Here is a 12,242-nt window from a genome sequence, read left to right as displayed (position 1 = left end):
CAAGCGGGGTTTCAGCGTCGGAACTGGCCAAAACTTACAGAATTTGTAGAAAAACCGTTTATAATCTGGAAAAGAAAAAGGACACGAATGGAAATTTACAGACTTTAAAAAGAAGTGGAAGGAAACAAGCGATGGATGAACGGGAATGTAGGCGTTTAATTGGCATAGTCGATAAAAGTCCGTCGATAAGCCCAGTTAAATTGTCTGCAGATTCGCAACAATTGATTGGCAAAAAAGTCTGTGATGCTACAATACGTCGGAGATTGAAGGAGATCGACATACGAACGTATACAGTGCGAAAAATAATAGAAATTTCCGAGGCAAATAAAGCAAAACGCCTCTCATTCGCATTGGAATACGTTAAAAAACCAAAGGAGTTTTGGTACAATGTTTTATGGACAGATGAAGTAGCTTTCCAGTTCCAAGGCTCATTCTGTAAAAGATTTATGCATCTACGACAAGCAAAAAAACAAAGTGCAGTGCAACCATTAAACAGATTTGGTGGAGGCACAGTGATGTTCTGGGGGTGCATGTCTTACTACGGATTTGGAGACTTTGTTCCAATAGAAGGCACTCTGAATCAGACCCGGTATCTTGTTATACTGAATGAACATGCTTTTGTGTCTGGTGACAGGCTATTTCCCATCTCCGACTGGATTTTACAGCAAGACAATGCTCCATGCCACAAGGGATCGGCACCTACAAAATTTTTACGAGATCTCAATGTGGCTGTTCTTCCCTGGCCTGCGCAGAGCCCTGATCTCAATATCATAGAAAATGTTTGGTCGCTTATTAAAGGACAAAGAACAATTGATAAAAACCGAAAACGCGACGTTACCATCGAGGGAGTAAAGGAAATTTGGTCGAAATTGGAACTTGGATATGCTCGCCACTTAGTGGAATCAGTACCAGCCAGGTTGCAAGCAGTTATTGATGCCAAAGGTGGAATTACAAAATATTAATCATTATTATTATTATTCATCCAACAAATTAAAAAAAAATCATTAAATCATAATAAAAAATTAACTTAAAGTTTTGTGTAAATACTTCTGCAGCATTAAAAATGTGTGTAAATAATTTTGACAACTGATAAGCATCACTTAATTTGCTTCTCCTTATTCGTACAAACAGTTATCTTTTCCAATTCTTCTCTCATTCAATTGCTAGTAGATCAATCTTTTTGGCCTAAAAGTTTTTTTTTTTATTTAGCTTTCAACAACCACAGGAAAAGCTCCTGAAATTGAACATGCAAAAAAAAACTCGTTGTGTAAATACTTTTGACCACCCCTGTATTATCAATAACCCGCCCATAATTTAAACACGACATGTTCTAATACATATACATACATGTGTATTTTAATTTTTAAACGGTGTAGTCATTTCGACCAATTCTTAGTGAAAATTATAGAGGAAATACATTTTTTTCTCACCTTTTCTTTCTTAGAAATAGGATGTATTGTGCATTTGCATTTTGAAACGATTGAAATACTTCAATGGAATATGCAAAATAAATATACGGGGACAAACATTTCCGATTTCAAAATTTCTTAGCCCTATATATGTAAGTATTTATAGAGGGTTCTGTCCTGATTTGAGTGTGTGGGGGGGGGGGGCGGCGGCGGCGGAATGGAAAGTTTCTGGATCCTTTCATGTATTATGTGATCTGTGGTGCCGAAGGTATTAATTCTTATGTTTGTTGTATGCCTAAAATTAATATAAATGTCGAGATGCTTAGGCAGTGCCTGATTCGGGACCTGCGGCATCGGACTCGCAATCAACGGTTTCGGCGGTATCATTGGCGGCCTCGCCGTCGCATGTCGACTTGGAGTCATCCTTCGAAGAGGCTGCACCTTCGTAAGCGTCATTAAAAGCGCGGGCGCGATCGGCTGGTTTCTTGCTTGCGGCATCATCATTGGAATCGTCTTCATCCTGGTCGTGGTTCAAGGCGCTGTGATTGGCTTTTGGGGGACGTCCGCGCGGCTTGGGAGCTCCCTCATTCAACGACTTGTTTGGTCCTGCAGGGCGTCCACGCTTCTTAACTACAGGGGAAGATGCAGCGGCAGCTGGTTTCTCAGGCTGCACGATCTGCTCCTCCACAGAGTCGTCATCTTCCTCTTCTTCTTCGTCATCGTCGTCCTCCTCCTCAACAGGCTTGTTGACTTTTGGACGACCTCGTGGACGACCAGTTGGCACATAAGCTTGCTTGTTCAATGCTGGACGACCGCGCTTCTTGGGTGGAGGTCCATCACCGGTCCATTCGGCTGCCGGGGCAGCGGGACGTTTCTCCACATGTGTTTTTGGCCTGCCCTGGCCGCGTCCGGTGCGCACAATATTCAGATTGACGGACCCAGTCGGAGGACGTCCCGGCGGGCGACGAACCTCTTCATCATCATCGTCGCTCTTCTCATCTAACAGCATATGGGAATTTAAATAAAGGGAAATCTTTCACAAACTAAGGCTTACCTTCGCTCTCACTGGGCTGATGCTTCCTGGGGCGGCCCAGCTTGCGCCGCTTGGACGATGTGGTCTTTGATTTAGCTGGGACCTCAGCATCGTAGTTGTTGATGCGTGGGCGACCGCGGCCCTTGGACGCCGGTTGGGGCGACGCCACAGTCTTTGCCACATTCTCATAGGAATCGTCATCACCATCACCATCCCCTTCACCCTCGCTCTCGCTTAGATTGATTGGTTTCTTTGACGGTCGGCCGCGCTGAGCCTTAGCACTCTTTGGTGGGCGACCACGCTTCTTCGGAATCGTGGCGGCGGCGTCCACCACGCTCGGACTTGCACCAGGGTTCTTTGGGGGCCTGCCGCGCTTCTTTACCGAAACCTCTTCCATGGCTGCTTTGCTGTTGCTGTTGCTGCTGCTGTTCGTGTTTTCTTGCGGCAAGACGTCTCTTCGCGGAATGCGCGCGCTCTCTCGGCTCTGCAGTGGCGTCCCCTACCAATACACACACACGCAAGCAAATTTCGCTTCTTTACGATTGCGTCTTTCACTGTGCGTCTTCGAATGGTTTAACTGGGAAATGAAAAACGCAAATAGTATTATCTGTGCACAAACAATTTCCAAAAAATTAATTCACTAAAATGCACTGCTCTCCTCAGGGAAAATTCTCAATTTTCTTAGCCGCTTTTATTTCCTTACCTCGCCGATTTTTCTTACGAGCACGCTTCACTATGGAGTCGGTTTTCTGTGTTTTCTATTTCCACTGTCTTCGCTCCCTATCGATATGCAGACGCAACTATCGCACGCGATTCAAGCAACTTGAGAAAATAATTTAATTTCAGACCAAGGGCGGAATTCGCTGAATTTAGCTAGATTTGACCTGAAATCCACTAGAAAATGCCTAAATGTCGAATTTCGCTAGTAGATTTTGCATTATAGTCTGCCGGCCGGCTTACAAAATTCAAGGTAGCAACCGATAAGAATTCGCGGCGATACAATAATGCGATAACTGGCAAAAACTTTTCAACAATTTATTCAAATCTTGAAACTATACTTTTCTTTTTTAAGGAACAGACAAATACTAATGCTTGGCAACCCAAGTTGATATTGAATAACCATGCTCAAAAATGACTTTTAACAATAGAAACTTTTTCAAAGGCTTGCTACATAGGAATAAATACGAAGCCGAACGGATGGAGATTACGGGGGTCCCTAGGAACAAATGTATTTACATAAACGGGAAAACATATAAGACTGCAAAAATAGCTGTGGTAATGGAGTCAATGTTTCTGGATGTTAAATGTATTCTTACTGTTCTGATATTTTGCTTGTTTGCTGTGGCCGTGGCTGATGGCCGTTGTGGAATGAACGCATTCATTTAAATTTTTCTATGCCTTTCAGCTGCATGAAATATGCGCGGAATTTGAATTATGAAGTGGAAAAAAGTACTTACCTGGCCACCGAAATGCTGATTGTTGTTCATAATTATGATTTTCTCGAAAATTCCTTCGCCTCTTAGGGATTTGTGCGATAGATCGATATATCGCAGAAATAAGCAATAATTTGTACAATTTTTCTGTATTACTTTTGCACCAATTCGAATACAAGAACTCCAATTTTGAAACTAATATTTCGTTACAATTCCCTAAATTTCGAAAATAATATCGGATCAAAATATCGATGCCAGTTCCTCCGGTATTTTCAAATTTTTGTTCATCCCAACGAATCTCGCTCCACACGCAACAAGTCCAGAACTCTGTTAAAATGAAAATACCCTTTGTTCTAATCAAGGATGCTCTTTACGAGCCGGAGATGGCACCGCAGACACAAGCAGAAAGTGAGTAAAATGAGTTGAAAAACCAGCAGTTTGATACCATCTCCTTTCGATCCAGCAAAGGAGGTGTTCGAGTAGCAAAACGAATCCACCGAAACGGCAGGTGAAGGTAGGATGATGCCACAGGAGCCAAAAGAAAAGATGGCGGTTGAAGTGCCGTGTTAGGAGGCACTGCAGCTAGCCGACAAGCCAGTTAAAGACACAGGACACCTAAAAGTCACGTCGCAGAAAGCAGCTGCGCTGAAGCACCAGAATCACCGGATAATACCAGGTATCCTTCCAATCAAGACGAGATAGTCATGCTAGTATAGGCTCTGCTAGGCGTAATCCACATGACCAGGCTCTAGCCCTTCCAAAATACCAATACAATAGAGTGCTAATGGTTGTAGAGGCAACACGGTAAGACCTGCCACCAACAAAGTCCGAAGTCAGTGACGCCGGCGACTGGAACAGCGATTGGTCCAGTCGTCTGCTTTCCAGCTGGATTCATAACGAGGAAGAACACTCGGGCAGTGGCGATTTGGAATAACATTCTAACCCATCCACACCAAGACCGGATGGCAATAGTACCTTTAACTATTCAATAATTTCATTAAAACACCAAGCTGTGTGGAATCTATGGATGGTATCGATGCTACTGCGTCAGGTTGTGTCGTATCTGGAGCGGAGCACCATTTGATTATTTGTAGACATAGCTGCTGCTTCAATTTGTGTAGAATCTGGAAAGGTAAGCTCCTGGCACGTAAAACTGAGTCTGGTTTGGGATAAAAGACATGTTGGGAAGAAAATCCAAGGGACTGACTTTCTTTGGCATTGATTGGGCCTTGCAGCTCTTCTTGATAATATTTTAATAATTGTTGACAATGATTTTAAGTCCTCCTAAGTAAGAATGTCCCTTATCATATCCTTCTCTGTATATGCTTTCAAAACCCCAAAATACAAGCGCCAGCCCAGGCACCGCAGTACAATGAGAAGACAGTGGGGGTTACACACAACTGTTTATTTAATTGTTAAACAATAAATATACATATATTCGTATGTATTATCAGATTGTATTGTTGTACAATTAATGATTATTTTATATAGAGCCATACATTAATACATATATATTTCATATTTCTGGCAAACGCCGATTCTTGAGTAACTCATTTAACGATTTATGTATGTATATTGCAAATTGTTAATCGAAGAGATATATTCGTGTATATATATATTTAATTGATGGCCTGCTCCACGGGCATGACAAGTTGAAGGTTTTTTTCTTTTCTTATTTTTTTAGGAACACACTCTAGCACGCACACACACACGCGCACACGCACTCACATACACTAGAACAAAACTTAAGATTAGAAATTTAAAAAAAAGGATAAATTTACAATTGCGCAAATGATACAAAAAATGATGAAATATGAATAGGATAGTGGGTATAGGAGGAGGAATAGAAGTCGGATAGAACCTATGTATAAATACAAATTAATTACAGTATGCGGCTTGGGGCGGGCAGAGTAGAGTGCGGGAGGGAGCGTCTTCGAGTGTCCAAACAAATTGTTTTTTTCCTTCGGATACTTACAGTTTAAATCTTTTCTTTCTAAGTTTCTAAGTTATACGCTACGTACGCTACTACAAATCGAATAATGTTTGTTTTTTCTCGTTTCTTTATCATATAAAAACAAGTATTAGAACAACAAAAATATTAAATTAAAACAAAGACAATGATGTAAAACTAATTGAATGGGAGAGGAGGGGATGGGACGCTGGGGAGTGCTGCTGTTGCTGCTACTGCCTTAGCTGGTAATCTTGTTTCGTGTGTTGCTTTTTGAATCTCATAAGTTTTGCAAGAATGACAATAATTTCGTTTCGTAGTTTTTATTCGATTCCAGATTACGCAGCGAGTGGCGCTCCTCGGGGAATACATGTAGATCGTACGGCTTGTTGGCCTTGTTCAGAGCACTGATAAGTCGGGAGGTGTGATAGAAGTGCACATTCTCATCGATCAGGCCATGAATCAGCAGCAGCCGATTGTCCCTGCAAGAGAACAAGAACAAGAACAGCCATTCAGCCCAATCATGTAATGTCATGTAACACCGACTGAGACAAGCACTCACTCTTCGGGGAAGGAGTTCACATAGTTGAGCACTGATCCGGCCGAGTATCCAGCCTCGTTGTGATGCGGCAGATCCATATAGCGTTCCGTGTAGCCCGTATCGTAATACTCCCAATTGGTAACCGGCGCCCCGGCAATGGCAACTTTGAAGATTTGCGGAAATTGCACCAGGCCCATCAGGCTGAGGTATCCACCTGAAAGCACCACAAATCAGAAATCATTACAGACATTGCAGCCATGCCATTCGACTAAAAGTAGATAAAACACCAAATTACCGTAGGACCAGCCGTGGATGGCCACACGCTCCATGTCGATGTAGCCCAGCTGGTCGGCGAGGATGCGCAAGGCATCGACCTGATCGGTGAGCTCCACCTGTCCCATCCGGCCGCGTATGTGGCTTTCGAAGCGCTTGCCACGGTGGCGAGACCCGCGCGAGTCAATACAGATCACGCAGTATCCCTGAGCGGCCAGCATGTGCATACGCAGCTGATGCTTTCCCTGCCAGACACACAGAATTTCAAATACATCAAAAATTTAATACGGCAAACTGCAGCCAAGGAACCCACCTTGAAGGTATTGTTCACGGTCTGCACTTCAGGCCCACCGTAGACATTGAGCACCGTGGGATACTTGACGCCCATCTCGAAGTTGTGGGGCTTATAGACCATGGCATAGACGATGTCACCCGATGGCAACTGAGGCCGAAAGATCTTCGGGCAATATTGTGGCTCCGGCTTGCCGCCCTCGTGCAGGTATCCCATCAGTGAGATCTGTATGCCGTTGACGCCGCCGTTCTGGCAGGTCTGGTTCACCCGCATCACCTTGCAGCTGGGCAATCTCTGGATGTTGCAATAGACCAGCAGCATCAGCGAGCATTCCTACGGGGGACGAATGGCAAAACAAAGCAAGAAATTAGTACGAGACAAAATGAACCAGGAACTACGAGAGATCATGAGACGTACATCATCAAATTCAACGAGGTACGAGTACCCCGGCTCGGTCAGCAAGCGTATGTGCTCGGGTCTCTGCAGACTGACTACATAGAGATGCTTCTCCAGGGGGGTGTCGCGCAGACCCACGAAGTATACCAATTGATTGGGCTTATCCACCCAGATATTCCTGGCCAGCACCTCCCATTCACCGCTGGTTAGCGCCACCTTGTTGATGATGCGCGGCTGGAGGGCCGACTGCTCAACAAAGCTGGGCTGTGGCTGCTGCTGCTGCTGCTGGGGAGCAGGTGTGCCAGCATCGGACTGGCCATTGGCATTGGTCAGAACCAGACTGGATGTGACGAGATACAGATGCCGGAAGCCAGTCTCCTCGGAGGCCCACACATAAGTGACGCTAGTGTCGCTGACGTCGAGGAAGCACAGCATGTCGTGGACATTTATCCAGCTCTCCGATTGCTCCGTGTAGATCACCTGCAGCGGCGTGATGGTGCGACTGTAGAGGCTGCGCCAGCTGTGGTCCCCAATGGAGTCTGTGGGCGTGGACACCTGGCTGCTGTACGACTCGCAGAAGTTGTCCAGCGGTATGAGGAACAGGTCAAGCCTCTGCTGCTTCCTGTCCAGTCCCTGGACCCAAACGCTGTAGGCGAATAAAAAGTGAAGGATGAGTGCCCTACGATTATCCAAATCTACTCACTAGTTGGCGTCTGGTGTCCAACCGACGCGGACAATGTACTCCAGCCAACTGAAGACGGCCAGTAGGGAGTAGGGCAGATCCTTGATGCAAATCTCGCTGATCTGCAGCGACTCGTTCAGTACGAACTGAACGAGCTTGAGCTTGGACTTGGCATTGGTGCTGCCACTGCGTGGGAAACGATACTCATCCACCCGGCCATGGACGGCCGTCGACGAGGGAAACGTGTACAGGGAGACCTCCGTTTCGTCCACCTCCTCGTACACAATGCGGTAGATGCCATCGTCAGAGTGCGGCTGCCACCAGAAGCCCTGATAGCGGCTAAACTCTTCTTGCATCACATACGAAGGAACTCCGGCACTCAGCGCATCGTCTGGGTAGGAGTGGCGGCCGCAGCTTGTGTACGTGAGACGCTTCTCGTGCCCGCTGAGCGTGTGGGTGACAAAGAGGTCGCAGTCACTGATGTACGCAATCATGTCAGAGTTTTGTGGACAAATCTGCGGATCCAATGCGGTCCACTGCGGGCAGGTGCGTAGCTGTGTGGGAAACAGCAGGCCAGACTAGTCGGGGGTTGGAGGACGTTAGATTGGAAAGAGATTCATTGATGCTGCTTACATTGTAGCCCGTGTCCAGACACTGATACAGATCGTTGAAGCAGGGAAACACGAGCTTGCCGGAGGGCTTGTGCAGCTCGTAGCATGTGATGCCCCAGGTGGAGAGGCGCTTGCGCTCTTGCAGCAGCTGGAACTCCCTGGCGTAGGGACAAGAGCTGCCACTTGTGCTGGTGCTTGTGCTGCTCACATGGGCACTGGGTATGGGCTGTTGCAAAAGTGGATTCCACGACAATCTACAACAAAATTAAACCAGATTAAGCTACAGACCAGGAAACAGGACCAGGACCAGAAAGTGGAGCATTCCTACTTGGGTCTATGCGCGGAGCCAAAGTGAAAGGTCGGCTGGCTTGATCCGCCGGTTGGGGATCCTGCAGCGGTGGTGGGAATGCCGACGTTGGAGTCGCCATCCAGACGCTGTATTAACAGCTGCTGCTCGTCCTGCTGCTGCATATTGATGTCGGCAAAGAGCAAGGTCGTCTCCCAGTTCTGCGGCGGCGAGCCGACGAAGTAGCAACGGGCTCGACCATCCGACAGATGGCGAAACTGGACGTTGGTGGGCACCATCGAGGACAGAGTGGAGAGCTTCTTGCGCATCTCCTGAACGATTATCTTGTTCTCTGCCCAGCTTTTGGATGGTGTGGGCGCTGCAATGTGTCCATCGTTGTCCACGGCGTCGTCTTCGTCTTCCTCGCAATCGTCGCAGTCCTCGTCATCATCCCCGCCCAGACCATGGGGTGGCGTTCCGCTGGTGGGGGAGCTCAGGTGATTTGTGATCACTGAGGCGGCAGCCACGACCACCTCGGTTGTGGTCGCGGTGGCAGCCGCAGCAGCCGCTTGTATCGGCGAAGTTATCGAGTTGAGGGCGCTGCCGATCGAGGAGTAAAACGCATTCGCCGTCGTTCCCAGCGATCCCATGCTGGTCAGGCTGGCAATGGAATGCGTCGATCCCGGAGTACTGGCCGCACTCTGGCTGCTCCGATCCATCAGGCTCATCGAGCTGGTTCCGCCTGCCACACTGACGGCCGTGGAGACGCGGGACGTGAACCCGTCCAGGAGATTCACAAAGGAGGTGGCAGCGGCATTCGTTATGCTGTGGCTGCGGTGGTGTCCGCTGTTGTTGTTGTTCCTGCCGTGTGGCAAAGGATCTGTTTCAATGCCCATTAGGGTGCTTGTGCTGTTTGCGTTGGGTCCGCCGCCGAGATTCACATTCAACGGTGGACTCGGGGACGAGGCCAGCCGAGTGCGTTGCTGTTGCGCCGTCTGGGATCTACTCCCAGTTGTCTCCATCCTCACTGGCTCTTCTCCGGGTGCTCTCTAGTGCTGCAATTCCAAAATTTGACCCAATTTAAGCAGCTCCGACCACGTACACACCACAGCCACACAGAAATGCTGGCCCTCTTCCGATTTTTTAAATTCTCACTAGCGCACGCACACACGTGCACGGAACACACGAACACAATAACACTCACACACTCACAGACACCGAACGCTCCTCACACGCTGGCTGGCAGTGCTGATGGTTTGTTTATATTTTGCTTAACATTCGCCTTAACGCAGCAGCTCTGGGCTCGAATCGAAGAGATTTTCTTAACTGGATCGCATAGCATTTGTTTCGTTGTCTCGTCTTGTATTTTCCACACTCATGCTGGCTCGGCTTTTTCTTCTTCCTTTCTTTTTCTGTCTTGTCTTTCTGCTCTGCTCTTCGTAGTCGTCTGTATATTGTTGTTGTTTTTTTTATATCTTCTCTTTTGCAAAAAGGAAAAAGTGAAAGTCGCACCGTGCGACGGCGTTTACGGCCTAGCTAAAGCGCTGGCGTTCAGAGTTCTATTCAGATGCGCCGAGTTAAATGCTGGCTAATTTTTTTACTTAATTTAATTATATTTATTTAATTATTTTGGTTCGGCCAGGTAAATTAAAACAATGAATGATATCCCGGTGGTATTTTTTCAAATTTAAGCTTGGCCACATTATCCGGCCGATTTTTATATAGCGATATCTCGATACAACGATAGTTCCAAGTGCAACGTCTTTTATGGTCATATGAAATTAGACTGCTAACTTTGGTGAGAAAAGAGCCGACAGCATGACAGACAAAATACGAAATTAGTTTTCGTAGCCGTCTCCAGGCACATTTACCGGCTAGGGTATCAGTCGAAGAACCGAAGCATTTTTTGTGGCAAAACGATGGCACACTAACCAGGTAGCAAAATTGTATCTAAAAGGTATATCAATCGGTTATATCTGGAGAGTCAAGATGCTTTTCCCATGAGGCTGTCTCTGTTTTTGCAGTTAATCAGCTCGGAGTTCTAATTTCAAATGGTCAATAAAATAATTTGAGTTTTGTCAGTGCATTGCTCAACCACATCAGACTGAGCGAAATCGAATGTAAGAACACCCTCAACGGGTATGCTATTTTAATGATACAATCAAAAATATTATTCGTTTCGAATAGTAAACGAATCAAATGTAAATTCTTGCAATATATTGGTGGTGCCAAAAATACACTTGTCAATCCGACTCGTGGGGCTGCCAGTGTGCTCTAGCCAGAGACGCCTGCAGGGAGAATATTTAAGTATTGGTATGTACGTAGTTTGCGGCTTTTTCCGCCTACATTGCCTCAAATGCTGGTTCATAGCCCTGGATTTGGCCCGTGAAAGTATTGCGTGGGGTGTTCATGCACCAACCCCGCACCCCTAGCTTCTCAGCCCTTCGCATCGTATACTTTAGTAAAATAGTAAATCAGTAAAAAAAGCGAATGTAACTATTTTACCAATGTGAATGCCATTGATCGGAATCTTACCATTCGAAAGGAGACCCCTGCAAAGGAACTGACTTTGGTTTTGTTCTAATATTGCGGATGTGTTGGCTTTAGCTCACCTTGCACAATACCGAATATTTCAAATTGGCAATCTAATATCTTTTGAATCAGCTGTGCAGCTGGTTGCGCTGGTTTCGGCTTCGCTTCTACCGTAGTTTGTGTGGTCACATTCTTAGTTGATTTTGGTTCTTCCTCAGCTATCTTTTTGCTCCTTTTCGGATCTGTTTGTGTTTCCTTAGACGACATATTTCACAAACGAGTGTTTTCTACTCGGCTACTATGTGGGACGCTGTTGCGTGGAGCAAATCGGTTACTATAGAGGTGCGAACGGTAACTGTAGAAACTCCTACTCACCCAATATATGAGTGGTAGCTAAAAGCACAGACCACATCCTGGCCAGCAAAGGACCGGCATTTGGTGATCGATCAGCCGCCTCTACTGAGATTGGCCTTCTGCTTGCTTGTGCTGCCGCCTAAATCCTATAGGTTTTGAAAAGTCAAATATGTACTGATTATTCGAAAGGCCTACCGATTTAGCGGGCTAGCCCCCTTTATAGGTCATACACCTTGTAGCGTTCTTAAGGATGAGGCAACCATGGGCCAGACTCATTGTGCGCAACATTCGGCATACACTGTGCCAATTCATTTCTCCCGGGCCTCAACGAGCTATTTTGAGACCCACAATAAACCGTTGATAAAGTGGGCTTCAATGAGTCCGGACTTAAATCAAATTGAGGTTCTGTGGGGCTTCTTTGCAGCCAAAGTTTATGCCTACACAAGGCAGGA

General features: G+C 46.4%; 3 protein-coding genes across 3 annotated transcripts; all 3 read right to left on the bottom strand.

Annotated features, from left to right (window-relative positions):
* Positions 1 to 1,328: 1,328 nt before the first annotated feature.
* Positions 1,329 to 3,225, bottom strand: LOC6592072 (chromosomal protein D1). The gene is made up of 3 exons (XM_002017485.2): positions 3,146 to 3,225; positions 2,464 to 3,019; positions 1,329 to 2,408 (listed from the first exon to the last, which is right to left on the bottom strand). Exons 2-3 carry the CDS (start codon positions 2,837 to 2,839, stop codon positions 1,732 to 1,734), a joined length of 1,053 nt encoding a protein of 350 aa, XP_002017521.1. The 5' UTR covers positions 2,840 to 3,019; positions 3,146 to 3,225; the 3' UTR covers positions 1,329 to 1,731.
* Positions 3,226 to 5,917: 2,692 nt separating this feature from the next.
* LOC6592071 (dipeptidyl peptidase 9) lies at positions 5,918 to 10,495 on the bottom strand. The gene is made up of 8 exons (XM_026993194.1): positions 8,947 to 10,495; positions 8,641 to 8,872; positions 8,029 to 8,585; positions 7,347 to 7,971; positions 6,951 to 7,262; positions 6,660 to 6,882; positions 6,386 to 6,578; positions 5,918 to 6,305 (listed from the first exon to the last, which is right to left on the bottom strand). The coding sequence occupies exons 1-8, from the start codon at positions 9,924 to 9,926 to the stop codon at positions 6,104 to 6,106; spliced, it is 3,324 nt and encodes a 1,107-aa protein (XP_026848995.1). The 5' UTR covers positions 9,927 to 10,495; the 3' UTR covers positions 5,918 to 6,103.
* A 579-nt stretch (positions 10,496 to 11,074) lies between these two features.
* On the bottom strand, positions 11,075 to 11,870 carry LOC6592070 (acylphosphatase-2). Its single transcript, XM_002017483.2, has 5 exons — positions 11,812 to 11,870; positions 11,517 to 11,746; positions 11,440 to 11,456; positions 11,251 to 11,360; positions 11,075 to 11,192 (listed from the first exon to the last, which is right to left on the bottom strand). Exons 2-5 carry the CDS (start codon positions 11,701 to 11,703, stop codon positions 11,075 to 11,077), a joined length of 432 nt encoding a protein of 143 aa, XP_002017519.1. The 5' UTR covers positions 11,704 to 11,746; positions 11,812 to 11,870.
* Between the last annotated feature and the right edge of the window lie 372 nt (positions 11,871 to 12,242).

This window comes from Drosophila persimilis, unplaced genomic scaffold (genome assembly GCF_003286085.1).
Source record: "Drosophila persimilis strain 14011-0111.01,24,50 unplaced genomic scaffold, DperRS2 tig00000000-arrow-pilon, whole genome shotgun sequence".
NCBI lineage: Eukaryota > Metazoa > Arthropoda > Insecta > Diptera > Drosophilidae > Drosophila > Drosophila persimilis.
This window is presented reverse-complemented; position numbering and strand designations above follow the sequence as displayed.

Excerpts from the sequence above, each read along its gene's own strand:
- LOC6592072 (XM_002017485.2), bottom strand. The coding sequence starts at position 2,839 with ATGGAAGAGGTTTCGGTAAAGAAGCGCGGCAGGCCCCCAAAGAACCCT. Across the intron at positions 2,409-2,463 it reads TCAGCCCAGTGAGAGCGAAG|ATGAGAAGAGCGACGATGAT; the intron begins GTAAGCCTTAGT and ends ATATGCTGTTAG.
- LOC6592071 (XM_026993194.1), bottom strand. The coding sequence starts at position 9,926 with ATGGAGACAACTGGGAGTAGATCCCAGACGGCGCAACAGCAACGCACT. Across the intron at positions 7,972-8,028 it reads TGGACACCAGACGCCAACTA|CGTTTGGGTCCAGGGACTGG; the intron begins GTGAGTAGATTT and ends ATTCGCCTACAG. Across the intron at positions 6,883-6,950 it reads CCGTGAACAATACCTTCAAG|GGAAAGCATCAGCTGCGTAT; the intron begins GTGGGTTCCTTG and ends TGTGTCTGGCAG.
- LOC6592070 (XM_002017483.2), bottom strand. The coding sequence starts at position 11,703 with ATGTCGTCTAAGGAAACACAAACAGATCCGAAAAGGAGCAAAAAGATA. Across the intron at positions 11,193-11,250 it reads GAACCAGCATTTGAGGCAAT|GCGTCTCTGGCTAGAGCACA; the intron begins GTAGGCGGAAAA and ends TTCTCCCTGCAG.